General features: G+C 36.7%; 1 protein-coding gene across 6 annotated transcripts; it reads left to right on the forward strand.

Annotated features, from left to right (window-relative positions):
- Window positions 1-27,995, forward strand: LOC116520336. Of its 6 annotated transcripts, XR_004256767.1 has the most exons (7): window positions 1-416; window positions 2,413-2,883; window positions 3,961-4,091; window positions 15,300-15,399; window positions 16,592-16,860; window positions 24,441-24,560; window positions 25,481-25,524. XR_004256767.1 is itself a non-coding variant. In XM_032234496.1 (4 exons), the coding sequence occupies exon 4, from the start codon at window positions 26,797-26,799 to the stop codon at window positions 27,790-27,792; it is 996 nt and encodes a 331-aa protein (XP_032090387.1). In that variant the 5' UTR covers window positions 4,008-4,091; window positions 15,300-15,399; window positions 25,481-25,523; window positions 26,782-26,796; the 3' UTR covers window positions 27,793-27,995. The 6 variants fall into 6 exon arrangements, 4 of the variants coding, with proteins under 4 accessions (XP_032090387.1, XP_032090386.1, XP_032090389.1 ...); XR_004256768.1 differs by lacking the exons at window positions 15,300-15,399; window positions 16,592-16,860; window positions 24,441-24,560; window positions 25,481-25,524 and adding an exon at window positions 6,323-7,170; XM_032234496.1 differs by lacking the exons at window positions 1-416; window positions 2,413-2,883; window positions 16,592-16,860; window positions 24,441-24,560 and adding an exon at window positions 26,782-27,995 and having other exon boundaries at window positions 4,008-4,091; window positions 25,481-25,523.

The raw sequence follows: 27,995 nt of genomic DNA on the forward strand, positions 1-27,995 counted from the left end.
TTTAGACAATTCCACATTCTTAGTCATGCAGAAGTTAATATTCTACAGCTCCAAAGTTCTGACCTTCCCTTTCAAAAACCATAGTCAGACTGCAGCCCTAGAAAGAGACATTTAGTTCACTGGTTTTATAGATGCAACCTAAAATTTCTGTACATAAGAAATTTCCCTGCTGAAATTGCAGCTATCTCTTGCAAAAGACCATGTCTTTATAACTTCCAACTTAATTGCTGCAATTTTTTTAAAAAAAAAACCTCTGCAATCTCTTGATTAGCCATCCGAATGGAGCTGAGTATTCACTGGCAAGATGCCCTTCCTGATGCCTACATAGAATTTGCAGAAGATATTTTCTCTTTGCACCCTGATAAAGAAACATTTGCCAGTGCCTAGGATTGAATTCTCAATCTTTCGAGTGAGAGGTGAGAGCTTCAGAAAGATATTCAGAGTAATGGAGTAATGGAGGGCAAGAAAAGAAAATCGAAAACTTGCAGTGTGAAATCAATTTTATTATTTTCTGATCTAGATCCAGGATGTTTCTCCTTTATGAATACCAATCTAAATAATTCCAACAGGACCCTTAGCAACAGTTCTCTTTTGAAAAAAAATTCTGTCTACAAAAATGTCTTCCTTACATTTTTATCCCTATCCCTTAAAGTGGAGGCTTGGCAATGTTAATTGGATCAATGTGGAAGCTTAATTGAGTGATCAAAGCCCTATCCTTTTTTTACACATTGGTGATGTGTGCACTAATATTAAAAAGAGCAGGACTTTGATTGTCTGTTTACACTTAGTACATTTTGATACCACAAACATCCTGTCTTGAAATAAGTACTGTGTGTTTTCCCTTTTTTCTTTTCTATGTACTTTATTTTGTATTTCAACTTGAATTAGTATTATCATATTAAAGAGTGGTTGGCTTTAGTTGCAGAGCTGAAGTCTTGACTTTTTTGCCCCTAATCTTTTCTTTTGAATCTTTGCTTTTGCTGCACAGGTAGCCAAGTTCTAACTTTAGTACTTAATCAGTTAGCTGTTTGGTCAGCTTGCTTTGTCAGATTACTTATGTCCCTTTGAAAACTAGGCATTTTTGAAGGAGTATAAAGGAGTATACTTTATACAATGTATAAAGTACAACTCCGCTGTACATTGAATAGTTTGCAATGTGTGTCATATTTTATACATCTAGAAATTGTTGAGGGTTGTTGCTTGCTTAAGGAAGAAAAGACAACTTTAAAACTAGAACACTTAAGGGTAATGTCAGGGTTCCAAGTAACATCCGCAACCAAGTAAGATTCTGAGGCAGGCATTTTCTCAAAGTTATATTTTATTAGGCGTGTAATATTAGCACATCTGGGAAAACCCGAATCCGAAGTCTCCTGGTTTTCCCCACCCAAAGGAAAATCAAAGTGGATCCCTTGCACCCACATGTACATCACATGATCCAATCAGGTCACCATCCTAACTGGAGCTGCTTCTCAGTCATGGCTCTCCAGGCACAAGCTGAACGTCCTTTCTCCCAGTGAAAGAATGTTGTTATAGTTATACATCCCTGAAGATCCAAAGGAAAAGATGGCCTCCAGGGCTGATAGGTAACTTAAGCTGATGTTACTTACCAAAGAACAGGGATAAGAGGCAGATGCCTAGATAGCATGCCAACATTCCCAAGATAAATCTAATGAAACCAGTTGACTGGCACCACCAACCTCACTTGGTCCAATCTCTGAAAATGAAGTAGACTCAGTTCAGTTTTAAACTTTATGGGAGACCATCATGGAATTCAAAGTTTATAGGCTGAAATGAAAAGTTGAGAAAAGAACACAGAAGAAGACAAAGGGAAACTACTTCTGTATGATAGCCAAAAGAACTTTATGGATATAATGGCTATATATTGTGTATGGATACATGAAGGACTCATTACAATTTAAGTTCAGCTCTATGAAGACTCTACTGTTTTTCTTTTCTTTGGACAAATATAATCGAGAGTGTTCCCAAACACTGTACAAGAAAGTCTTTTTTTTTGGTTAACTCTCAGGTCATTGCAAAAGGATGTCAACAAAATGAAAAACATGCCAGCCTGGAAAACATGTGCCATGATAGCTGAATACTTTTCTTAAACAGAATGTTACCATTTTTCCTCCAGGGATTTTGTAGGTTTCATAATTTAACTCTTGGCATGATTTTGCAGAAAACAAGTATTCTTATTTTTTGAAACTTGTATAAAGCAGTGTGCTCAGAAGACCAAAAATGCCACATCAGAAGGGCTCAATCTTTTCTAGGTCAAGAATCACATATGCCCTTTGCTAAATTGAAGTTAGGAAAAGAGTTAGAAATGGGTTAATTTTGTTTAATGGAATTGAAATGAAAGGAATTATACTTGATATGTTTGCCCCTCATGTGTTTAATGACTTTCTATTTCAGGAGCAACTTTTAAACGAATTGTGGATGTCACCATTCATAAGTGATCATAAAGAACAGTAAATATCAAGATAATAAATATCAAGATTATTCTCCAAAATATCTGAAGGCATAATAAGGATGGATGAAAACCAATGAAGAAGAGAAACAACCTAGAACTAGGGAGATATTTCCTGACAGAACAATTAATCACTGGAACAAGTTGCTTCCAGAACTTGTGGGTGCTTTAAAACTGGAGTTTTTAAGAAGTGATGGGACAACCATTCATCTGAAATGGTACAAATTTTCCTGCTTTGCTAGGAGTTGGAGTAAAAGACCTCAAAGATCCCTTCCCACTCTGTTATTCTCTAAAAGATGGTGAATGTGATGATGTAATTAAAACACCTGGCTTTTATATGCATTTGGAAGCTGAATGTCCCCAGCATATAAGAAAGACAACTTCTAGCATATTTTTCTCTTAAATAAATAATAAAGGTATTATTTTCCAACTTGTGCTGCATAAGTGTCTTACTAGCTGCTTTTTTTTTAATCACATGAAATCCCTCTGTTGCTGCTGCCCAGAACCATTTCAACCCGGTCTGCTCGACCTCTGAACAGTCTTTGACCTTTGGAGTTGGAATTGGTTAAAGTAGTTTTACTTCTAGGCAGTTTTTGCAAGGAAATCCAGCATTAAGACTAGACTAGGAAAAGCTGTAAGTCTGATTTTACTATAGGATATATTATTTTATCTTAATGTATCAAATAAGAGGAGGATGCAGTCATTATATAGGATCCTATATCCTATATAATATATAATCCTATAATAATTCTGTGTGCAGGTAATCCACAATGAACCAAAATGGATGATCCATTAATAAATATATATATATGTGTGTTGTATTTTTGCTGATAAATAAATAAAGGGAGACTAGTATAGATCTATTTCAAGCTATTTAGCTCTCATCAGCTAGCCATACCCTTACTGGGATTAGAACCTGTGCTGTATTGCTTCTTAGGCAGATGTGTTAATCACTAAGCCACAGAGTTCTTATCCTTATCAGCTGAGCCAGGGAATAGGTATGTATTTAGAGTCACAACCCCTGGTATGCCCAAATATATGTGTGTGTCTGTGTGTGTGTGTGTGTCTGTGTGTGTGTGTGTGTGTGTATGTATGTATGTATGTATGTATGTATGTATGTATGTATGTATGTATATGTATTTATTTTCTTGGAGTCAAATCCAAGAAGATCTGTTTTGTTTGTTTCTGAGAACTTTTCATACAGTATCAAGATTAAATTTGACTCGACATCAGTGATGAAAATAGTTTGTTTTTGTGCTTCAATCAAAAGAAGAAATAAATTGGTTGGGATACATAACAATGGTAGTGAGATTAATTTAAAAGTATAGGTGCTCGTGATTACAGTCATAGCGAGTTCCCTGATCATTCTTCAATTCAAAATAAATTTTGTTTTCCTTCTCATTGAGCCAGTTTGTATTTTACTATTAAAATAAGCACAGTAATGGGAAAAATATGCTTTCATTTCTCATTTCGCTCCTCCTCTTTACCCCTAGCTTTGAAACAGGAAGTCAGTCATTTGGTTAATATATAAACAGCAAAGAACCCACATTGCTCTTTGGGTTTCTGGGGAGTCACAGAACAAGGGACAGAGTGAGAAAGCAAGGAGTGCTTGTTGGAAAAAGGAGTAAGTAATTGTTAAAAATTTAGTGAGTAATGTTAGTTATCATGGATTTTAGAATTGCATCTGGGATGAAAAAGGAAAGGTATGAATTTGATTCTCTATTTATGAGTTTTTCAATTTGTATTTTTTTAATATAAAAGATTATTCCTGACACCTCTTCTTTAGGTGTATATCCTGATACACTATCTCACTAACCAATGGAAATACGTGGATGTATTTGGTTTACAAATAAGCCTGGGGATCTTAAAAATTATTTATTTATTTCTATCCCAATCAAAACACAATAGTTACCATATTAAGTTATCGAAAATAGGTATTTTCTTTAAATGAAGTATGTTGCAAAGAAATCAAATTCTCAGAATACTCTGTGCTTGGGAAAATATGGTTTTGTACTCAGTTTGTCATCTCAGTTAGGCTACTATAATTGACTCTACATAGGGCTGCCTGTATTAAATTGTCCAGTAGGATAATATTTATTCTGATGGAACTACACTGATTGCCTATAGGTTTTTGGTCCCAATTCAAGGTCTGGATCACTTTCCAGAAAAATCTAGATAGCTTTTCTAAGGAAGGTTTGCCCACCCTACACAGTACAGCAGAGAGAAGGACTTGGGTGATGATGCCCATAGAAGTTAGATGCACTCCTACCTTGATGATCTATTAAGAAATGGTTGACAATTTTGTTTCAACAGCCATTCAGATGCAAAGATCTTCTTAGAGCAGCAATACTTTTTATGATCAGTACTATTTTATTTATGAATTACTTTTTGTGTTTCATGAATGTCATTGTTTTAATATATTATGAATAATGTATAATTACATGGTGCATTATGTAAAATTATGTTAGATTAGTCTGTATATAAGTGTGGATAAACAAACAAGTAAATACATATATTTGTACACCTTTTCTATTTTATATATTTTAGGCCAAACAGATTCTTGCTGCACAGTGACTGATTTCATTTCCAAGTCTGTATAGCTATTCATTTATTTATATAATTTTATTTATTTGTTTAATGTTTGTTTATTTGTTACTTTATTAGGCTGCTTGGTAGCTGTACATTTTGGGGTAATTTTAAAATATTTCATGTTGATATTTATGATGAAAAGCTTTTCAGAATAATTCCAGAATCTTTTCTAGAAATGCAATTAGCTGACTTTTTTTCTTTTTCCTAACTGGATTTAATTGGGTATTCCCTCCCTTCTTTTTCTCAATGATTTTAATTCTGGAATAACTGAGGAGGAAAGATTATCAGACCTGCCTGTATTTAGCCAGATTATGAGGCTATTTTGGGAAGCAGATATTTGGGCTACGAAAGTTCCATACTAAATTTTAAATTAAAAATCTGTAGAAAAATGCTAAAACCAAGTCGTTTTTACATTTGCTTTTTTCTCCATGATATTGCATGGTTTCATCACCATTTAAAGACGTATTAGGAAAGATATTTCCCCTCTTTAAAGTGATGGTAGATCAACTACCACCAACAAGAAGATTTGAAAAATTAAAGGAAAATGGGGAAAAAAATCCTACCTACCATACTGTATATATTTTAGAGAACAAGTGCAACTCCATCCCACCTTCTCTATATGTTATAGAACAAAGCAGTAGGATATCTGATTGCAAATAATACATTCCATGTAGCACAGAGGTGGGTTTCTGCTGGTTCCCTCCAGATCGGGTGAACTAGTAGTGGTGGTGGCGGGAGGCTCCTCCCACCCACCTGGACGCTTCTGTGCAGAAGCATCATGTGAGTGCATGAGTGCACAAGTGTGCATGACCGAACTGGTAGTAAAATAAATTAAAACCCACCATGGATATAGAAGTTTCATACATTACTATATCACCATTAATATTTTGGAACAGCATTTTAAAGTTTTAGGTGTTGTTGAATGAGATCCATCATTAATAATCAAATGTAAGAGTTTTATTTCTATAACATTTGGAATCATAAAATTAGAAAAGATTTTAATTTTTTTTTCTTGCAATGGCATCTGAGATAGCCAAGGGTTAAAAGGTTTACCACTCACAAAAGTGTGAAATTCAGAGAAAGATAGAAAATCAGATGGAAGATTTGATTAACTCACTTTCTAATGATTTACCATAATAAAAAAAATATAATATATGCCACATTATGAAGCCATGAGGAGTCAGATTTTGGGACAAGAAGGTGTGACAGCTATGAAGCAAAAATATAGGAACATAATTAGCAGAACATTTTGTTCTTTCATTTCAGGAATTCAAGAAGATCATGATGAGAGTTTATGTAGCTCTGGTTGCATTCTTCTCCTTCATATCTTGGACTTCCTCCCATGTTATTCATTAAACAAGCACAGGGGGAGTATGTACAAATACTTGTAGTTATTATGGTTATAAGTACACCTGGTGCAAGCAAAAGGGTGGCAGTGGACACGAATGGGATTATTGTTCCTTAAAAAATGGCTTGTCTGTTTATGGTGAGAAATGTGACTCACCTTGTTATTTCTGGGGAGGTTCCTATCAGTATTGTCTCTTCAAAAATGGAAAATGGAATTACTGCAGCCTTATTTTAGAGTGGGATTCCTTTGAATATTCACTGAGAAACAACCCGTGTAAGCATAGATGCCAAATAATCCAAGGAGATTTCCAATGTGTGACTATTTCTGGACTTGAGCCCTGCTCTCCTTTCCGAGATGTGACTCCCACAGGCTTGCCCTGCCACATTAACTATCAATGTGCCAAATATGGTTGGTCATCCTATCACTGTCAGACGGGCATGGGAGAAGATGACTAGGATCTCTGTAGACCAAAAGACAAGGATGGATGCATATGGAAAGCTTCTGTCACAGATTCTTTTCAGACAGAGATTTGTACACTTGTTTATTCCCAAAAGAACAGTAATATCTTTTTCCGCAGAGAAATGCAAACAAAAATAGTCCGTCCTACAAAAGAGCAATTCAAAGATGCTGTTCATTTGATTGATAATTTAAATAACATCAGAAATCTTTCCAAGTCTGACACTCTGACAGAAATATATTTCTATAAGGAAAGTATCTTATGCAATGACACCAATTATACTAGTGTAAAACTGTGGCTTGACAATAACACCAATACAACAATTGCACATGTTATTTTTTCAGACATCCTGAGCATAATTAAGGTGTTGCGTTTAGCATTTTATACCAGCCTCCATAGTGCCTTTTATTCACCTGCCTATACTATTATTGTATCAGTTGGTGAACCAATGTTATGTTCCATTGATTACTAATTTATCCATCCATCTGGTACCAATACATTATTGCTTTCTATTATATCTGTTTTAAGTGAGCCTAATACTTATTGCTTCTTATTACTTTATAAATAATTCAAAATATTTAATGGTTTGTGTGAAATCCAAGCAAATTGTATTTTAATCACAATCACATTTTCATGGAATTAATGCCGTGACCCGTCAAAAGCGCGGAGGACAAAATCGCACTTGACGAAAGCGCGCATGTGATGTCATCATAGCGTGACAAAAAAAATTAAAAATTGAAATAAAATTAAAATTAAAGCAAGCCGATTCACATAAAGGTAAGGGTTAGGTTTAGGGTTAGGGTTAGGGTTAGGTTAAGGGTTAGGTTTAGGTTTAGCGTTACGTTAATGGTTAGCTTTAGGGTTAGCTTTAGGGTTAGGTTAAGGGTTAGGTTTAGGGTTAGGTTTAGGGTTAGGTTTGGGGGGGTTAGGGTAAGGTTTTAGCTTTATTTTTACATTTTTCGATCACAGCGCGATGTTTTCGTCGCGCTGTGATGATGTCAAATGTGCGCTTTCGTCGAGCGCGATTTTGTCCTCCGCGATTTTGTGGTGGAACCATTAATGCTAATAAATCATTTTATCATTTTCAATATTATATCAGTGACTGTTTTCTGTATTTGTATATTATTTGTAATCTTCCATAATTATATGTGATAATCTATGCAGTTAATAAAATATGTTATTGAAATATTATCTAGTGGAGTCTCAAAAATTGATTTTAAAGATCTGCAATTCTGTGTTGAAGAAGATGTCTGAGATATCATTTTTAATGCATTTACATTATTTGGTGATTTTTAAAAAGTCATCACTTCCATTTTTTTTCTTCTGAAATCTTTCCTAGTAAAGAAGGCAAAGCTAGACATTACCCAGGTGAAATAATTAGCAGGGACTTCTTAGGCAAAAAAAGATCAAATCTTTTCTGCAGGAATCCAAATTAACCATTCTGGTGGATTCAGCATTTGCTTGATTATATTCAAAAAGAAAAGAGTCAATTTGATGTAATAGTTAGGGCACCAAACTAGAAACCAGGAGATGGTGAGATCTAGTTCAACCTTATACCTGAATGTTGGCTGGGTGATATGGGCCAATCACTCACTCTCAATGTTACCACACAAGACTGTTGGTGAGAAAATAGGAGTAGGAAGGACTACCACTATTTAGGATGTTCAATGCCTTGAGTGATTTATAAATATAACAAAAGGAGGATGAAAATCTTTAAAACATTTTAAAGGAAAGCCAACCACTTCCTCAAAGTAATCATTGATTCCCATGTGATTATTTATTATTTCCTTTTCTTATAAAATTTCTGTTGATCTTTGATTTAAGTAATTAGACAAATTCAACCTCATCATATCAACTATGCAACTTGCTGAAACCACAGAGAATAATATGTGTGGTTTTTTTTTGGTAGAGTAGCTTTATTAATGCCTTTCTAAGACCTGTTGCTCTCAAAGAAGTTACCGTAAATGGAAATTTTAGATACTGCAGGTCTTACAAATCTGAAAAGTTCCTGTGTTGAGGTGTAGTATGGAATAAAGAGAAATATATTAATAGATAAAGAGGAATCCTACAATTTAAACTAATTGCAGTTTGGAATTACAACACACTGGAGCTTGGAATTAAAGCTTTATAGGTCAAGATATCTGTAAACATCTGCTGTCCAGTTTATCACTTACTAGCATTTTTACAATATATTGGCCTGCAGCTCCTCAATCAATTTTGTAGCCTCAGGGGTGCCTACTAGCACCCACTTTGACATGTCACAACTGGTGGGAAGTTGTCACTCAGTTTTCCATTGGCTGTAGAGTTCTAATACTTTCAATTTTAGAATTGCCACAAAATATTAAATTAGTTTGTAAAATAGGAAAAAACCCCACAGAAAATAGTCTCTATGCCTACATTCACATTGTAATTATTCAGTCTGCTCACTGTAATTCCCAAAATATGAAGAAAGCAAAGCAACAAAAGAAAAGGAAAAGAGAGAGAAAAATAAAAATGCCATAGGTCAGATGTTCTGTCCAAGTTGCACTTTCCATGCCCTGAATGGAACTACTTTAGTGCTCCCTCTTCTACAGAAAATGCAAACACCCATCGCTATGAGGAAGACAAGGTGCTCTTGAGAGACATAGCAATGGATATGAGCCCCTTCCCATTAATTCCCCCTTGTACGGCACTGCTAGATAGTTGCAGATAAGAAAATAAACTACCAATGTATTACTACTTATTGAAAAAACAAAAACATCTGTTGTGGCAGAAATGACTCCTCTTCTCCATAACAGGTACTTTCCACAGTCATTTTATCCTGGACTGCCACATCAATAAAATCTGGATTTCCACACTCCCACATATAGACTAGTGAAAGCATCACATGAGTAATCATAGTTTTGAAAGCAGTTCTTTTGAGGTATGGAAGAAAAAAGATAAGCCAAAATTGCTTCCCTGTTGGGTTGGGGGGTGGATAAAAGCAACACTATGTGTTCCTGACTTCAAGAACCTGTTAATGACTTACACTTACATTAACATCACTCTAGGAGAGACATGTACCCACAAGATCCTAGTGGATCCATGCAGACCTGAGAAGAAATATTGAGCTACTTTTTCCTAGCTAGGGAAATCTGAGAGTTAAACTCCACATACCTTAAAGTTTCCCAGTTTGAGAAACATCACCTATGGGATGTAGTCAGGATTTGTCTTGTTTGTTTTTCACACTACCATGGATAAGGTCAGTTATTCTCTGTGTTGTTACCAAGAGATGCTTGCTCATAGATATTTCAGTTTTCTGCTATTTTATGTACAGTCTAAGCCAGTGTTTTTCAACCACTGTGCCGCGGCACACTAGTGTGCCGTGACATAGCGTAAGGTGTGCCGTGGGAGAATTACTTTATATATAGTCAATATAGGCACAGAGTTAAAAATTTTTAACATTTTCTAATGGTGGTGTGCCTCGTGATTTTTTTCATGAAAAAAGTGTGCCTTTGCACAAAAAAGGTTGAAAAACACTGGTCTAAGCAGTAAGTGAAATATCCCAAACCTTTCTAAAATTGGCTACCACATTTGTCAATGCTAATAAACCAAAACTGGGATATTTAATTAATTGATGAATTGAAAGATTTATATGGCTGTTTGTGTTGTGGAAAACAACCCTGGGCAGCTTGAAGAAATAATAAAGCATCCAAAATAGCAAAACCCAAACTTGACATCTCAACTAGCATTATCCAGTTCATCTAATACAGGCATGTCCAAAGTTAGGTCCAAGGGCCAATTGGGGCCCATTTGCAAATTTCGAGTAGCCCGCAGCCTCTATTCCTCGCTGGAGTTATTTGTTTAGTCTTTCGTGAAATAGTTCATTTGCATTTAATGTTAATGGTTCAAAGAATTTCAGGCTGAATGGTCGCCCCACGGATTTTCACCTTACCAAATCTGGCCCTACTTGGAAAAAGTTTGGACACCCCTGATCTAACCTAATTTCTGAGCTATCTCAATGCTTTCCAGAAGGTTAAAAGAGTTTAACTGTAATTCTGCTAGTGTTTCTTAAGAAGAAATGCTCAGTCTCAAATCACCAGCTGGAATAAAATAAAGCAGATGCTTAATCTTTGATTACCACCTAAAGACTGAGGAATGTCAGAAGAGCAATTTTCATAAAGCAAGAATTCATGAATTTCTGGAAAAGATTATTATTTATCATAATCTCAGTGTACAACAGTAATGTAGGTATCTTAGAATGATTTACTAATTTGCTATCAGGTTCCACACAATTGTCTGTAACTTAATAATTATATGCATTTTAATAAATAATTTATTCCACTTTCATATGCTTTTATTGCATATTATAGTGGACACAAATATTGCATTCAAGACAACTGAATCCTCATTAGTCTTAAGTATCTTTTCACAGTGAAAATAGAATCTTACGTAACTAATTTGTTCAGGATTTAGTTTAAACCTATTGTGAGTTCTATTTCAGAATGTAGCATACGTCTAATTGTGTTAATTCAACATTGTTCCTAGAAATTACATCATTTTCTACATTTACTGTAAATGTACATTTTTGTTTTAACTCCCCCCACTTAAAAGTTAGTTTTCATTTTCTTTCTCCAACTCTGACAAAACTCTGACAGACGGTGGATAAAATAGAGACCAGTGGCCAACAGGCCACAACAACCTGTCAGTCATCTATAGGTCCTACTAAATTAGTTCCTTCATTTAAAAATTGCTTCTTTATGGAAGCTAGGAACCATGCATTTATGTGAAAGCTTTTGCCCTAAGGAACACATTTGTCTCTGAAGTTTGGCAGGCCTCTGCCCCCATAGTCTTTTGAAAAGCCCTGGAAACCTGGATTTACCTCCAAGCTCTGGATAGGATGAAGTTATTGCACATTGAAAGTTAGACTTTGTACATTTGGTTTTAAAAGTTTGATATGGTTTTTATTTTATTTCAATTTTTGATTGAGAAGTGCGCACAGTTTCTTATAAATTTAACCGCTATATAAATATTTTAATATAGAGAGAAATAAATCTCTAGTTAATTGAAGACTCCAGTCTATATGGCTAACGATAAAACTTTGTGTTTCCCTTCCAATTTTTTTGTTTTTCACAATTAAGAAGAAAATGTGAGCCTGCTCTGTGGCAAACAGAACTGGTTAACCATCATTTGTCATGCATTCTTCAGTGTTATTTTGTATTTATGTAAGTTTTTCTAATGCATTTTAAAATTGGTAGGTTGTATTGTTTCCAAAATGTACTGTATGTATTGCTTTCATTTGTCAATTTAGGTCTAGCTTAAACATAAACTAGGAAAATATTTGCTGAAATTTTAATTCAGCCATGAAGCCATGAATTACGATCACTCAAATACTGTTGCTGAAACTCACTTAATTCTCAAAATTATTTGAGAATATATACAAAACATATACATGCACAAGATATTTATATGCAAAGGTGTGCATACATATGTTTACATACTCAGGTTTGAGCTTTTGAGTTCCTGGAGAAAGGTGTAGTGTAAATTAACAAACAAATGAATAAAGAAGACAAATAACAGAATTAATGAAAAATCTGAAATGACAATTGGCTAAATTCTCATTAATACTTCTTTTCATCTTGGACAGCTATTATAATCACCTTGATTAGCATTAGTATCAGCTGTTTGTTACTGACAAACACCAAAAAATCAGCATAAAAATCTATTGCAGATGGAAAGACAGCAGATCAGTCAGAGAACTTTTGATGGAAAGTTGTCAGCCCTCACTCTTCTTGGAGTGACAAAGAAAAAAAGAAAAAAAAAAGAAAGAATATATGATTGTTGAGCTGCTTGAAGGTTGCATCATTTGATTGGAATATAAAGCATATCAGCATTTTTTAAATTGCTTATGTGCTATCAGGTTGATGTTCATTTTTAGAGATCACATAAATACTATTATGGTATCAGTGGTCAGACACAGAAATTTGAAACTTCTTGTGAGCACCTTTGCCAGAAAACCACGGATTATAAGAATGCTTTGGAAGCTGAGATTTTACTTCACTGCATGTCAACTTCAATTTTTAATACTATTTTTAAAAATACTGGTGCGAAAGAAGCCTGGTGCATACATTTCTTCCCAAGTGTATTATGTGGGGGATCAGTGGTTTTAATATAATAACCTAACTATTCATTCTGGCTAAAAAAGCAGTCAAACCTGTTTCATCAGATTGTTTCTGTTGCTTACAGACTGTGACCATGTTCTAGTCATAGATACAGAGTAGGGAAAGAAAGAGACATAATGTTTTTGGTAACATGATAATATTTTTTGATCCAATAGCTCCAGTTATTTTAAGGATTTTTTTTTCTTTTCCAAAGGGATCATACATGCAATTAAATCTCACAGCCTAATAACTTACATTTGAGTGGTGGCTCAGTGGTTGAAATGCAGTGTTGCAGGCTAATTCTGCCCATAGCCTGCAGTTTGATCCTGTCAGGCTCAAAATTGACTCAGCCTTCTATCCTTTAGAGGACCCAGATTGCTGGGGACAATGTGCTGACTCTGTAAACCACTTAGAGAGGGATTTAAAGAACAATGAAGAGTATACAAATCTTAGTGATATCATTATAGCTATTTTTTTTAAAAAAAGGAAATATATTACAAAATTGTGTTGACTAAAATTTCCCCTTTATTCCCAAATGCTGACTTGAGAGCTACAAACCAGAGTCTAGGAAACTTCTAACAAAGAAGGAAACTTTTAAAGTTCCTTATTTCTCAAAGTAACAGTAAATTCAGAAGTACCTCTAATGTGAAATTGTCTGTTGAAAGAAAATCTAATTAACTAAATGACTTCTTTTACTGTTCTCCCAGAAGCTACTTCATGACTTGGGGAGTTAGGCTGACCAGCCCAAGTGGGTTGAGGGCAAGGGGACTGGTAATGAGCTTGATGACATGGAGCTGAGATGATCAAAAGCTTGTCTCTACCCTTCTAGTCACAAGGGATGGGGGAAGAGGTGTGATGGTTCTGGGATTTTAAGATGATTGAGAAGATGATGGTCCTAGCACTGCCCAGGATTGAGCTCCTGTCACTTGCCTCAGCTTCTGCCATCTTAGCACTTCAAAAGCATGCTACATGCAAATCGATAAATAGGTACCACTTTGATGGAAAAAGTGCTTTGTGAGGAAAGTACGAATCCAACTGACATTGGACCTGTCCAAATGCAAAGTGAAATCATTGGAAAAAGCAACAGATGACATTCTAAGCACAGAGTTACTTCATTCCCTGGATAGTGTGGGACTGTGAACCAAATGCACTAGCAGTTTTAGGCAGCCAACAACTACTTTATTTTAACCCTGGGGTTTCCTGGCTAATATATATTGTCATATACTAAATAAATAAATGATAAATATGTACAAATATAGTTCCTCGTGGGATAAATAGTTTTTATATGGCATGGACAATTTGTAAACGATGGTGGAGAGCTTTTAATGATTTATTTTACCTGTGTCAGTTTTGCCACTGAGCAGCTCAAAGCTACAGCAATTTTGTTTTCCCAGCAAATTAACATGTATTCATTTTTAAAAGTTAGGCTAAAAATATTCAGTTTGATTTTTATAGAAACAAAACTACGGTATGGCAACAGTGATCATTTGCTGTAAACAACAGTGTTCTAAGTGCATAAAGGGTGGAGAAAAATAAAATGCTCTTCTTCCAATTTGGGCTTGGCATCATGAAAGTGCTGATCGAGCCTACACTTGCTGGCTGGAAGTGTGAGTCATTCTCACGATCCCTATTCCTGCACACACACACACACACACACACGTTTTTGTTTGCACTTAGGTTCAGATTGTTGTTTTTCTTCTTGGAAGATAGCAGAAGGGTAAATTACTGGCTTTGTAAACACATCTCATTAAACCGTTATTTGGTTTGTTTAATTTTAGCTTAGTGTAGTTGTATGGATGCAATTAATTGTGATTCAACAAATCACAGTTAAAAGAAATGCATGACTTAATATTTCATGTACTATCATGAATCAGAATAATGAAAATCATGTGCACATAGTCCTCAATTTATGACCATAATTAAGCCCAAAATTTCTGCTGCTGAGCCAGTTGTTAGGTAAGTTTAGTCCCATTGTTGTCATTTAACAGTTGTTAAATGAATCACTGTAGTTGCTAAGTAGTTGTAGTTGCTAACATGCTATTTAGGGTTTCTGTTTTCAGGGCAAACAGGGAATTTAGCAAGACAATTACATTTCCTCAGAAATACTCCATAAAGATTGATGCTCTTTTAAATGTGAAATGTTCCTTGTGAGATGTGATGAGCTCTGGAGTTTCCTTAAAATTTATTTTATCTATTGTTTAGAAATGGTTGTAGTGTGGGTCATGTGGGTCATATAAGATGGGTCATACAAGGATGAGAAATGGATATTAAAATCAAAATGCTGTTAAAATAATTTAATCTATTATGTTCGCCATATAGATTACCTTTACAAAGGGAGTGCATAGCAGAAAGCTTTTTCCCAAGTAGCACTGGATCATCAACATTCTTTGGTTTCCTCCTTCCTTCAATGTCATAGAGTGTAAGTAAACATTTCATTTTTTTGTCAAAAGAAAACAATTTTCATGAGGGTGTGTGATATTTGTATGATTTTATTTATTTTTATTTATATATTTTTATTTTGTATTTCTGAATACTCATTTCCCTCAGAGTGCAAAATGTACTGTCTTTCACTTTTTATCACTTCAGCAACCTCCCTGGTTTCCAGTGTTTTAATTCAATCCCAAGGGGAAACATCAGTATAAATCAATCTCTTCCTCCCTCTACCTCCCCCCTCTTTCTCTCTCACCCTCTCCCTCTCTCCCTCCCTTTCTCTGTTTGTGTTCTAATTACAATTCATAAATAGGTAAGGAGGTTCACGGAGATAAATAAAACAGGAAGGAAAAATCCCACTTAATTTCCACTTAATCCACCAGATTAAATTCAAAATTTTATATCAAAAAATTTCAAAGGCTTCCTTAATATGATACACTGAAAGCATAAGGTGGGTTCCCCCCCCCCCATAAAATAGTATCTTGGGTGTGTGGGTCAAAAGATGCTAACAAATGTTTAGGATAAAATATGGGTCAGGTGGGTTAGAGCCTCATAGTGTGCTGTGATTATCAGAATAAATTTAATTCATGTTAATTAAGGACATATTTAGTACTTTGCCCATGTAGCTGAAAAATTCCAGTGGAGATGTAAGGAAAGTAAACCACTTAATTTGTATGATGTTGCATTTTTGTTCCCTGACTAATAATTTATATCCAGAATATGCTTAGTTCAGTCAGAAAAATAGTCAATATAAAATAATTGTATTTTCAGCAGTGTGATAAATTTAAATTATTATTAAATTGTATATGTCTCTGCAGACCCCTAATGATGAAAAATTCAATAGGCCCAACGTTTTAATTGCTGGATTTGTTTCTTTGAAAAAATCATTTCATTCTTGTTCTAAATAGATTTTGTGTATGTTTCTGAATAAGAATTTTTCTTCTCCTTATTATACATGATGCTATAGATTATATTTTATCAACCCTGTAATGGGATCAAGTTGGTTGATAATTGGTGGGTTGGTTTAGAATTTAGTTTCATAGGATGTAGCAGAACTAGGGTTTATGCATTGTTATATACAATGAAAAATAGAGATTAATAAATTGAAGTTTTTTAACAGTAGTGAAATGAATGTTAAGTGTGAGTTTGAACCCTTTGACTGGTGTCTTCCTCAATTTCAGGTCTTTTAGCACAACCTAGGAGTTTGAGGGTTCTGTGCAGTATCATAGCTGTTCCTCCCACTGCACTCCTCTGGACAAAAGCAGCGAGGTTGTTCCTGGAATCCGTTGGCAACACTCTCGCAATTTAGGAGTCACAAGTCTGAGTTCTCTTACCAACTGGAACCAGTTTTTCTTTTGCTTTCATGTTTTTGCTAATTCCGTTTCAGGATCTGATATTTTTCCAAGCTTGTCATTCTCCTTTTTCCTGATGTTGTTGTTACTTAGCATAGGTACATCTATCACCACCACTGTCTTCCAGTCCTTGTCTACTATCATGATGTCTGATTGATTGGCCAGTAGCTGTTTGTATGTCTGGATCTGAAAGTCCTATTTATTCTCCATAAACTTTTGTTAAGTCTCCCATCAGGACTCAGGAGGGTCCAGTCATTGCTGATATTGCATGTTACCACCTTCCTTGTCTCATCATCATTCAACTGTGGGATACTAAGCTACTTTAGCATGTTTTTAGATCTGCTATTTGGCCTGCTGATAGTTCCACCTGATTAGTCTTATTAAACTTTCCTCTATTTATTACCATGCAGCCACAATTCTCCAGCCATCCAGTCATAACAATTTAGTGTCCTGAGTGTAACTCTGTGTCAGGTGCATCAATAAGCCTATGTCTCATTCACCACCCAGATGTATAGCAGCTTTTGTTTCTTTGTTGTACTTGCAGCTCCAAAATCAGGAAATTTGGCCTTCACCTCTGTGCTCTGTTTAGACAATTCCACATTCTTAGTCATGCAGAAGTTAATATTCTACAGCTCCAAAGTTCTGACCTTCCCTTTCAAAAACCATAGTCAGACTGCAGCCCTAGAAAGAGACATTTAGTTCACTGGTTTTGTAGATGCAACCTAAAATTTCTGTACATAAGAAATTTCCCTGCTGAAATTGCAGCTATCTCTTTCAAAAGACCATGTCTTTATAACTTCCAACTTAATTGCTGCAATTTTTTTTTAAAAAAAACCTCTGCAATCTCTTGATTAGCCATCCGAATGGAGCTGAGTATTCACTGGCAAGATGCCCTTCCTGATGCCTACATAGAATTTGCAGCAGATATTTTCTCTTTGCACCCTGATAAAGAAACATCTGCCAGTGCCTAGTATTGAATTCTCAATCTTTCAAGTGAGAGGTGAGAGCTTCAGAAAGATATTCAGAGTAATGGAGTAATGGAGGGCAAGAAAAGAAAATCAAAAAGTTGCAGTGTGAAATCAATTTTATTTTTCTCTGATCTAGATCCTGGATGTTTCTCCTTTATGAATACCAATCTAAATAATTCCAATAGGACCCTTAGCAACAGTTCTCTTTTGAAACTTATACTCTATCTTTGGAAAAAAAATTCTGTCTACAAAAATGTCTTCCTTACATTTTTATCCCTATCCCTTAAAGTGGACGCTTGGCAATGTTAATTGGATCAATGTGGTAGCTTAATTGAGTGATCAAAGCCCTATCCTTTTTTACACATTGGTGATGTGTGCACTAATATTAAAAAGAGCAGGGCTTTGATTGTCTGTTTACACTTAGTACATTTTGATACCACAAACATCCTGTCTTGAAATAAGTATTATGTGTTTTCCCTTTCTTCTTTTCTATGTACTTTATTTTGTATTTCAACTTGAATTAGTATTATCATATTAAAGAGTGGTTGGCTTTAGTTGCGGAGCTAAAGTCTTGACTTTTTTTGCCCCGAATCTTTTCTTTTGAATCTTTGCTTTTGCTGCACAGGTAGCCAAGTTCTAACTTTAGTACTTAATCAGTTAGCTGTTTGGTCAGCTTGCTTTGTGAGATTACTTATGTCCCTTTGAAAACTAGGCATTTTTGAAGGAGTATAAAGGAGTATACTTTATACTCCTTTCACACCTGGTGTGAAATAGCATATTCTGCAATTCATCCAACTCTGCCGTACGTTGAATAGTTTGCAATGTGTGTCATATTTTATACATCTAGAAATTGTTGAGGGTTGTTGCTTGCTTAAGGAGGAAAAGACAACTTTAAAACTAGAACACTTAATGGTAATGTCAGGGTTCCAAGTAACACCTGCAACCAAGTAAGATTCTGAGGCAGGCATTTTCTCAAAGTTACATTTTACTAGGCGTGTAATATTAGCACATCTGGGAAAACCCGAATATGAGAGGCAGATATGGTGGAGGTCGAGGACCATATTATGTTCGGGGGACGCGGGTTCACTGTTTAAAAGTGATTGCGCGTTCCGACCTTCATCACCTTTCTCACACCCCTAGGTGCTCGGGATTAAAGGACCCTGGTCTCCGGATGGTGTCGCTTAATGCCAGGTCCATGGTACATAAGGCTCACCTCATTTACGACCTCATGCAAGAGGGTAGAGAGGACCTGGCATGCATTACGGAGACCTGGTTGGGCCATGAGGGGTGTGTTCCCCTTAATGAATTATGCCCACCAGATTTCCGGGCGTTTCACCAGCTGAGGGCCCAGGGCAGTGGTGGGGTGGTGGTGGCGATGGTTATTAGGGAAAGTCTCAGACCTCCGGAGGTCACTGTGCCTCAGATAGGCAGGTGTGAGTAACTTTTTGTGAAATGGGGCCTTGGAGTTCAGGTGGGCCTTTTTGTTATGTACCTGTCTCCCTGCTACGTTTCATTGGCCCTGCCGGAGCTGCTGAATGTGTTAGCTGGATTGGCGGTTGATTTCCCCAGGCTTATGATCCTGGGTGGTTTCAATCTGCCTTCCATTGGCGAGACATCTGAGTCAGCTTGGGAGTTCATGGCTTCCATGACCGCTATGGACCTAACTCAGTTAATTCAAGACCCCATCCATAATGGGGGACACACGCTCGACCTGATTTTTGTCGCTGGGCAGTGGATGAATGATCTAGATTTAGGGGATATTTCTATCCAACCCTTGTCATGGTCGGATCATTTCCTCATCAGGCTTGACTTCCATACTGCTACCCCTCACCGCAGGGAGGTGGAACCGATTAGATGGTTCCACCCCAGGCACCTGATGGACCCTGAAAGGTTCCTGATGGAGCTTGGGACTTTTCCTGAATCCCTTGGTCATAACTCGACCGTAGCCCTAGTGGAAGCCTGGGATAGGGCAGCCACTGGGGCTTTGGATCTTGTTGTGCCTTTGCGGCTTCTGACCTGGTGTTGATCCCAGGTAGCTCCCTAGTTTACCGAGGAGCTCTGGGAGAAGAAACACCAGAAAAGATGCCTAGAGAGTGGTTGTGGAGCCAGCCGGTCTGAATCTGATCGAACACTAGTAAGAATTCATATTAAATCCTACTTAGTGGCAATAAAAGCGGCAAAATGGCAATATTTTTCCGCTCCTATCGTGTTCACAGATAACTGCTCAGCCGCCATGTTTAGGGTGACCCTCTCCTTACTTAACCAAGGAGCTGGGAAAGACTCCATGCAGGGTAGGGCTGAAGAATTTGTTCAGTATCTGCAGGATAAAATCGCTCAGATCCGGACAGGCTTGGACTCTGACTGGGTAGATTCGGGCAAGTCGATGGGGATGAATCTTGTGGAGACCATCTGGGATGAGTTTGATCCTGTGACCCCCAAGGGCTTGGACAGGATTATGGGGAGACTCAGTGCTCCCACTTGTGTGCTGGACCCGTGTCCCTCTTGGTTAGTCTCGGCTTCCCAGGAGGTAACACGAGGCTGGCTCCAGGCAATTACCAATGCTTTGTTGAGAGAGGGGTTCTTTCCCACCACCTTGAAGGAGGCGGTGGTGAGGCCCCTCCTTAAGACTTCCCTGGACCCAGCTTCTTTAGAGACCAACTATCATCCGGTCTCCAACCTTCACTTTGTAGCAAAAGTTGTCGAGAGTGCGGTAGCACATCAGCTTCCCCAGTCCCTGGATGAAGCTGTCTACCTGGATCCATTTCAGTTGGGTTTCAGGCCTGGATACAGCATGGAGACGTCATTGGTCGTGTTGGTCAATGATCTCTGGTGGGCCTGGGATAGGGGCTGCTTCTCTGTCCTGGTCCTATTAGACCTCTCAGTGGCTTTCGATACCATTGACCATGGTATCCTACTGCGACAACTTGAGGGGTTGGGAGTGGGGGGCGCCATTTTACAGTGGTTCTCCTCCTACCTGTTGGATTGGTCACAGTTTGTGTTGACTGGAGGGCAGGGATCGACCCCGAGGAGAGTCACTTGTGGGGTGCCCCAGGGGTCGGTTCTCTCACCCCTCTGTTCAACATATATATGAAACCACTGGGTGAGATCATCCGTGGTTTGGGGGTACAGTATCGTCAATATGCTGATGATACCCAACTTTTCATCTCTACCCCAAACCTCCCAAATGATGCCCTCGATGTGATGTCCCGACACCAGGAAGCTGTGCAGATCTGGATGGGGAGGAACAGGCTCAAGCTCAATCCCTCCAAGACTGAGTGGCTGTGGTTTCCGACTTGTGCATCTTGTTCCATCTTTGATGATAGGGGGATAAATTTTAGCCCCCTCAGAGAGGGCCCGCAATCTGGGCATCCTCGGATACGCAGCTTAGTTTAGAAGAACACCTGACGGCCGTGACCAGGGGGGCCTTTTACCAGGTTCGCCTGGTATGTCAGTTGCGCCCCTTCCTGGATTGGGATGCTCTGTGCACAGTCACTCATGCCCTCGTCCTTTCTCGCCTGGACTACTGTAACGCTCTCTACATGGGGCTGCCCTTGAAGAGCACCCAGAAGCTTCAACTGGTCCAGAATGTGGCTGCGTGGGTTATCATGGGGGCACCTAGGTGCTCCCATGTTACACCCTTTTAGGCGGCCTGCACTGGTTGCCGGTTGTCTTCCGGGTGCGATTCAAGGTACTAATTATGACCTTTAAAGTGCTCCATGGCTTAGGCCCAGGGTACCTGCGAGACCACCTACTGCCACCCACCGTCCAGTGCGATCCCACAGAGTTGGTCTCCCCAGGGTGCCGTCGGCCAGAAAGTGTTGGCTAGCAACCCCCAGGGGGAGAGCCTTCTCTGTGGGAGCACCTTCCCTCTGGAATGAGCTGTCCCTGGAGCTTCGTATAATCCCCGACCTCTGGTCCTTCTGATGCGCCCTAAGAAGTTGGCTTTTCCAACAAGCCAGCCTGGCCTGAACAAAACAAAATAAATTATTGATCACTGTTAATTTTAATTCGAATTTTTTAAAAAAATGTTATTGTCAATTCTAATTGGGTTTTTTGGGATATTCTATTTAATTTTTTTAACTTTTGTATTATATGTTTCTTTTAATGTTGTACGCTACCCTGAGTCCTTGGGAGAAGGGCAGCATATAAATCTAATAAACCTAAACCTAAACCTGAAGTTTTCCCCACCCAAAGGAAAGTCAAAGTGGATCCCTTGCACCCACATGTACATCACATGATCCAATCAGGTCACCATCCTAACTGGAGCTGCTTCTCAGTCATGGCTCTCCAGGCACAAGCTGAACATCCTTTACTCCCAGTGAAAGAATGTTGTTATAGTTATACATCCCTGAAGATCCAAAGAAAAAGATAGCCTCCAGGGCTGATAGGTAACTTAAGCTGATGTTACTTACCAAAGAACTAGGGATAAGAGGCAGATGCCTAGATAGCATGCCAACATTCCCAAGATAAATCTAATGAAACAGTTGACTGGCACCACCAACCTCACTTGGTCCAATCTCTGAAAATGAAGTAGACTCAGTTCAGTTTTAAACTTTATGGGAGACCATCATGGAATTCAAAGTTTATAGGCTGAAATGAAAAGTTGAGAAAAGAACACAGAAGAAGACAAAGGGAAACTACTTCTGTATGATAGCCAAAAGAACTTTATGGATATAATGGCTATATATTGTGTATGGATACATGAAGGACTCATTACAATTTAAGTTCAGCTCTATGAAGACTCTACTGTTTTTCTTTTCTTTGGACAAATATAACCGAGAGTATTCCCAAACACTGTACAAGAAAGTCTCTTTTTTTGGTTAACTCTCAGGTCATTGCAAAAGGATGTCAACAAAATGAAAAACATGCCAGCCTGGAAAACATGTGCCAGGATAGCTGAATACTTTTCTTAAACAGAATGTTACCATTTTTCCTCCAGGGATTTTGTAGGTTTCATAATTTAACTCTTGGCATGATTTTGCAGAAAACAAGTATTCTTATTTTTTGAAACTTGTATAAAGCAGTGTGCTCAGAAGACCAAAAATGCCACATCAGAAGGGCTCAATCTTTTCTAGGTCAAGAATCACATATGCCCTTTGCTAAATTGAAGTTAGGAAAAGAGTTAGAAATGGGTTAATTTTGTTTAATGGAATTGAAATGAAAGGAATTATACTTGATATGCTTGCTCCTCATGTGTTTAATGACTTTCTATTTCAGGAGCAACTTTTAAATGAATTGTGGATGTCCCCATTCATAAGTGATCATAAAGAACAGTAAATATCAAGATAATAAATATCAAGATTATTCTCCAAAATATCTGAAGGCATAATAAGAATGGATGAAAACTAATGAAGAAGAGAAACAACCTAGAACTAGGGAGATATTTCCTGACAGAACAATTAATCACTGGAACAAGTTGCTTCCAGAACTTGTGGGTGCTTTAAAACTGGAGTTTTTAAGAAGAGATGGGACAACCATTCATCTGAAATGGTACAAATTTTCCTGCTTTGCTAGGAGTTGGAGTAAAAGACCTCAAAGATCCCTTCCCACTCTGTTATTCTCTAAAAGATGGTGAATGTGATGATGTAATTAAAACACCTGGCTTTTATATGCATTTGGAAGCTGCATGTCCCCAGCATATAAGAAAGACAACTTCTAGCATATTTTTATCCTAAATAAATAAAGGTATTAGTGCTGCATAAGTGTCTTACTAGCTGCTTTTTTTTAATCACATGAAATCCCTCTGTTGCTGCTGCCCAGAGCCATTTCAACCTGTTCTGCTCGACCTCTGAACAGTCTTTGACCTTTGGAGTCTTTTCCCCCTCTTTGTTCACGAATTCTACCTATTGCATGAATTTTTTTCTTTTCCCTTTCCCAGCTCAAGTGAAAACCAGGAATTGGTTAAAGTAGTTTTTCTTCTAGGCAGTTTTTGCAAGGAAATCCAGCATTAAGACTAGACTAGGAAAAGCTCTAAGTCTGATTTTACTACACAATATATTATTTTATCTTAATGCACCAAATAAAAGGAGGATGCAGTCATTATATAGGATATTCCTAATCCTATAATAATTCTGTGTGCAGGCAATCCACAATGAACCAAAATGGATGATCCATTAATATATATATATATATATATATATATATATATATATATATGTATGTATGTATGTATGTATGTATGTATGTATGTATGTATCTATGTATGTATGTATGTATCTATGTATCTATGTATCTATGTATGTATGTATGTATGTATGTGTATGTGTATGTGTATGTGTATGTGTATATCTATATCTATATCTATATCTATATCTATATCTATATCTATATCTATATCTATATGTATTTATTTTCTTGGAGTCAAATCCAAGAAGATCTGTTTTGTTTGTTTCTGAGAACTTTTCATACAGTATCAAGATTAAATTTGACTTGACATCAGTGATGAAAATAGTTTGTTTTTGTGCTTCAATCAAGAGAAGAAATAGATTGGTTGGGATACATAACAATGGTAATGAGATTAATTTAAAAGTATAGGTGCTCATGATTACAGCCATAGAGAGTTCCCTGATCATTCTTCAATTCAAAATAAATTTTGATTTCCTTCTCATTGAGCCAGTTTGTATTTTACTATTAAAATAAGCACAGTAATTCGAAAAATATGAGTTCATTTCTCATTTTGCTCCTCCTCTTTACCCCTCACTTTGAAACAGAGAGTCAGTCATTTGGTTAATATATAAACAGCAAAGAACCCACATTGCTCTTTGGGATTCTGGGGAGTCACAGAACAAGGGACAGAGTGAGAAAGCAAGGAGTGCTTGTTGGAAAAAGGAGTAAGTAATTGTTAAAAATTTAGTGAGTAATGTTAGTTATCATGGATTTTAGCATTGCATCTGGGATGAAAAAGGAAAGGTATGAATTTGATTCTCTGTTTATGAGTTTTTCTAATTGTATTTTTTAAATATAAAAGAATATCGCTGATACTTCTTGTTTAGCTGTATATCCTGATATTCTATTTCACTAGCCAATGGAAATATGTGAATGTATTTGGTTTACAAATAAGCCTGGGGATTTTAAAAATAATTAATTTATTTCCATCCCAATCAAAACGCAGTAGTTACCATATTAAGTTATCAAAGACAGGTATTTTCTTTAAATGAAGTTTGTATGTTGCAAATAAATCAAATTCTCAGATTACTTTGTGTTAGGGAAAATATGGTTTTGTACTCTGTCATCTCAGTTAGACTACTATAATTGACTCTACATGGGGCTGCCTGCATTAAATGGTTCGGTAGGATAATATTTATTCTGATGGAACTACACTGATTGCCCATAGGTTTTTGGTCCCAATTCAAGGTCTGGATAATTTTCGAGAAAAATCTAGATAGCTTATCTAAGGAAGGTATGTCCACCCTACACAGTCTAGCAGAGGGAATGACTTGGGTGATGCCCATAGAAGTCAGATGCACTCCTACCTCAATGATCTATTAAGAAATGGTTGACAATTTTGTTTCAACAGCCATTCAGATGCAAAGATCTTCTTAGAGCAGCAATACTTTTTATGATCAGTACTATTTTATTTATGAATTACTTTTTGTGTTTCATGTATGTCATTGTTTTAATATATTATGAATAATGTATAATTACATGATGCATTATGTAAAATTATGTTAGATTAGTCTGTATATAAGTGTGGATAAACAAACAAGTAAATACATATATTTGTACACCTTTTCTATTTTATATATTTTAGGCCAAACAGATTCTTGCTGCACAGCGACTGATTTCATTTCCAAGTCTGTATAGCTATTCATTTATTTATATAATTTTATTTATTTGTTTAATGTTTGTTTGTTTGTTAATTTATTAGGCTGCTTGGTAGCTGTACATTTTGGGGTAATTTTAAAATATTTCATGTTGATATTTATGATGAAAAGCTTTTCAGAATAATTCCAGAATCTTTTCTAGAAAAGCAATTAGCTGACTTTTTTTCTTTTTCCTAACTAGATTTAATTGGGTATTCCCTCCCTTCTTTTTCACAATGATTTTAATTCTGGAATAATTGAGGAGGAAAGATTATCAGGCCTGCCTGTATTTAGCCAGATTATGAGGCTATTTTGGGAAGCAGATATCTGGGCTACGAAAGTTCCATACTAAATTTTAAATTAAAAATCTGTAGAAAAATGCTAAAACCAAGTCGTTTTTACATTTGCTTTTTTCTCCATGATATTGCATGGTTTCATGACCATTTAAAGACATATTAGGAAAGATGTTTCCCCTCTTTAAAGTGATGGTAGATCAACTACCAACAACAAGAAGATTTGAAAAATTAAAGGAAAATGGGGAAAAAAATCCTACCTACCATACTGTATATATTTTAGAGAACAAGTGCAACTCCATCCCACCTTCTCTATATGTTATAGAACAAAGCAGTAGGATATCTGATTGCAAATAATACATTCCATGTAGCACAGAGGTGGGTTTCTGCTGGTTTCCCCCAGATTGGGTGAACTGGTAGTGGCGGTGGCGGGAGGCTCCTCCCACCCACCTGCAGAAGCATCATGTGAGTGCATGAGTGCACAAGTGTGCATGACCGAACTGGTAGTAAAATAAATTAAAACCCACCATGGATATAGAAGTTTCATACATTACTATATCACCATTAATATTTTGGAACAGCATTTTAAAGTTTTAGGTGTTGTTGAATGAGATCCATCATTAATAATCAAATGTAAGAGTTTTATTTCTATAACATTTGGAATCATAAAATTAGAAAAGATTTTAATTTTTTTTTCTTGCAATGGCATCTGAGATAGCCAAGGGTTAGAAGGTTTACCACTCACAAAAGTGTGAAATTCAAAGAAAGATAGAAGATCAGATGGAAGATATGATTAACTCACTTTCTAATGATTTACCGTAATTTTAAAAAAAAATCATAATACATGCCACATTATGAAGCCATGAAAAGTCAGAATTTGGGACAAGAAGGTGTGGCAGCTATGAAGCAAAACTATAGAAACATAATTAGCAGAACATTCTGTTCTTTCATTTCAGGAATTCAAGAAGATCATGATGAGAGTTTATGTAGCTCTGGTTGCATTCTTCTCCTTCATATCTTGGACTTCCCCCAATGATATTCATTACACAAGCACAGGGGGAGTATGTACAAATACATGTGGGTATCATGGTTATAAGTACACCTGGTGCAAGCAAAAGGGTGGCAGTGGACATGAATGGGATTATTGTTCCTTAAAAAATGGCCTGGCTGTTTCTGGTGAGAAATGTGAGTCACCTTGTGATTTCTGGGGAGGTTCCTCTCAGTATTGTCACTTCAAAAATGGAAAATGGAATTACTGCAGCCTTGTTTTAGAGTGGGATTCCATTGAATATTCACTGAGAAACAACCCGTGTAAGCATAGATGCCAAATAATCCAAGGACACTTCCAATGTGATACTTTTTCTGGACTTGAGCCCTGCTCTCCTTTCCGAGATGTGACACCCACAGGCTTGCCCTGCCACATTAACTATCAATGTGCCAAATATGGTTGGTCATCCTATCACTGTCAGACGGGCTTGGGAGAAGATGACTGGGGTCTCTGTAGACCAAAGGACAAGGATGGATGCATATGGAATGCTTCTGTCACAGATTCTTTTCAGACAGAGATTTGTACACTTGTTTATTCCCAAAAGAACAGTAATATCTTTTTCCGCAGAGAAATGCAAACAAAAATAGTCCGTCCTACAAAAGAGCAATTCAAAGATGCTGTTCATTTGATTGATAATTTAAATAACATCAGAAATCTTTCCAAGTCTGACACTCTGACAGAAATATATTTCTATAAGGAAAGTATCTTATGCAATGACACCAATTATACTAGTGTAAAACTGTGGCTTGACAATAACAACAATATGACAATTGCACATGTTATTTTTTCAGACATCCTGAGCATAATTAAGGTGTTGCGTTTAGCATTTTATACCAGCCTCCATAGTGCCTTTTATTCACCTGCCTATACTATTATTGTATCAGTTGGTGAACCAATGTTATGTTCCATTGATTACTAATTCATCCATCCATCTGGTACCAATACATTATTGCTTTCTATTATATCTGTTTTAAGTGAGCCTAATACTTATTGCTCTTATTACTTTATAAGTAATTCAAAATATTTAATGATTTGTGTGAAATCCAAGCAAATTGTATTTTAATCACAATCACATTTTCATGGAATTAATGCTAATAAATCATTTTATCATTTTCAATATTA

This window comes from Thamnophis elegans, chromosome Z (assembly GCF_009769535.1).
Source record: "Thamnophis elegans isolate rThaEle1 chromosome Z, rThaEle1.pri, whole genome shotgun sequence".
NCBI classification, from domain to species: domain Eukaryota; kingdom Metazoa; phylum Chordata; class Lepidosauria; order Squamata; family Colubridae; genus Thamnophis; species Thamnophis elegans.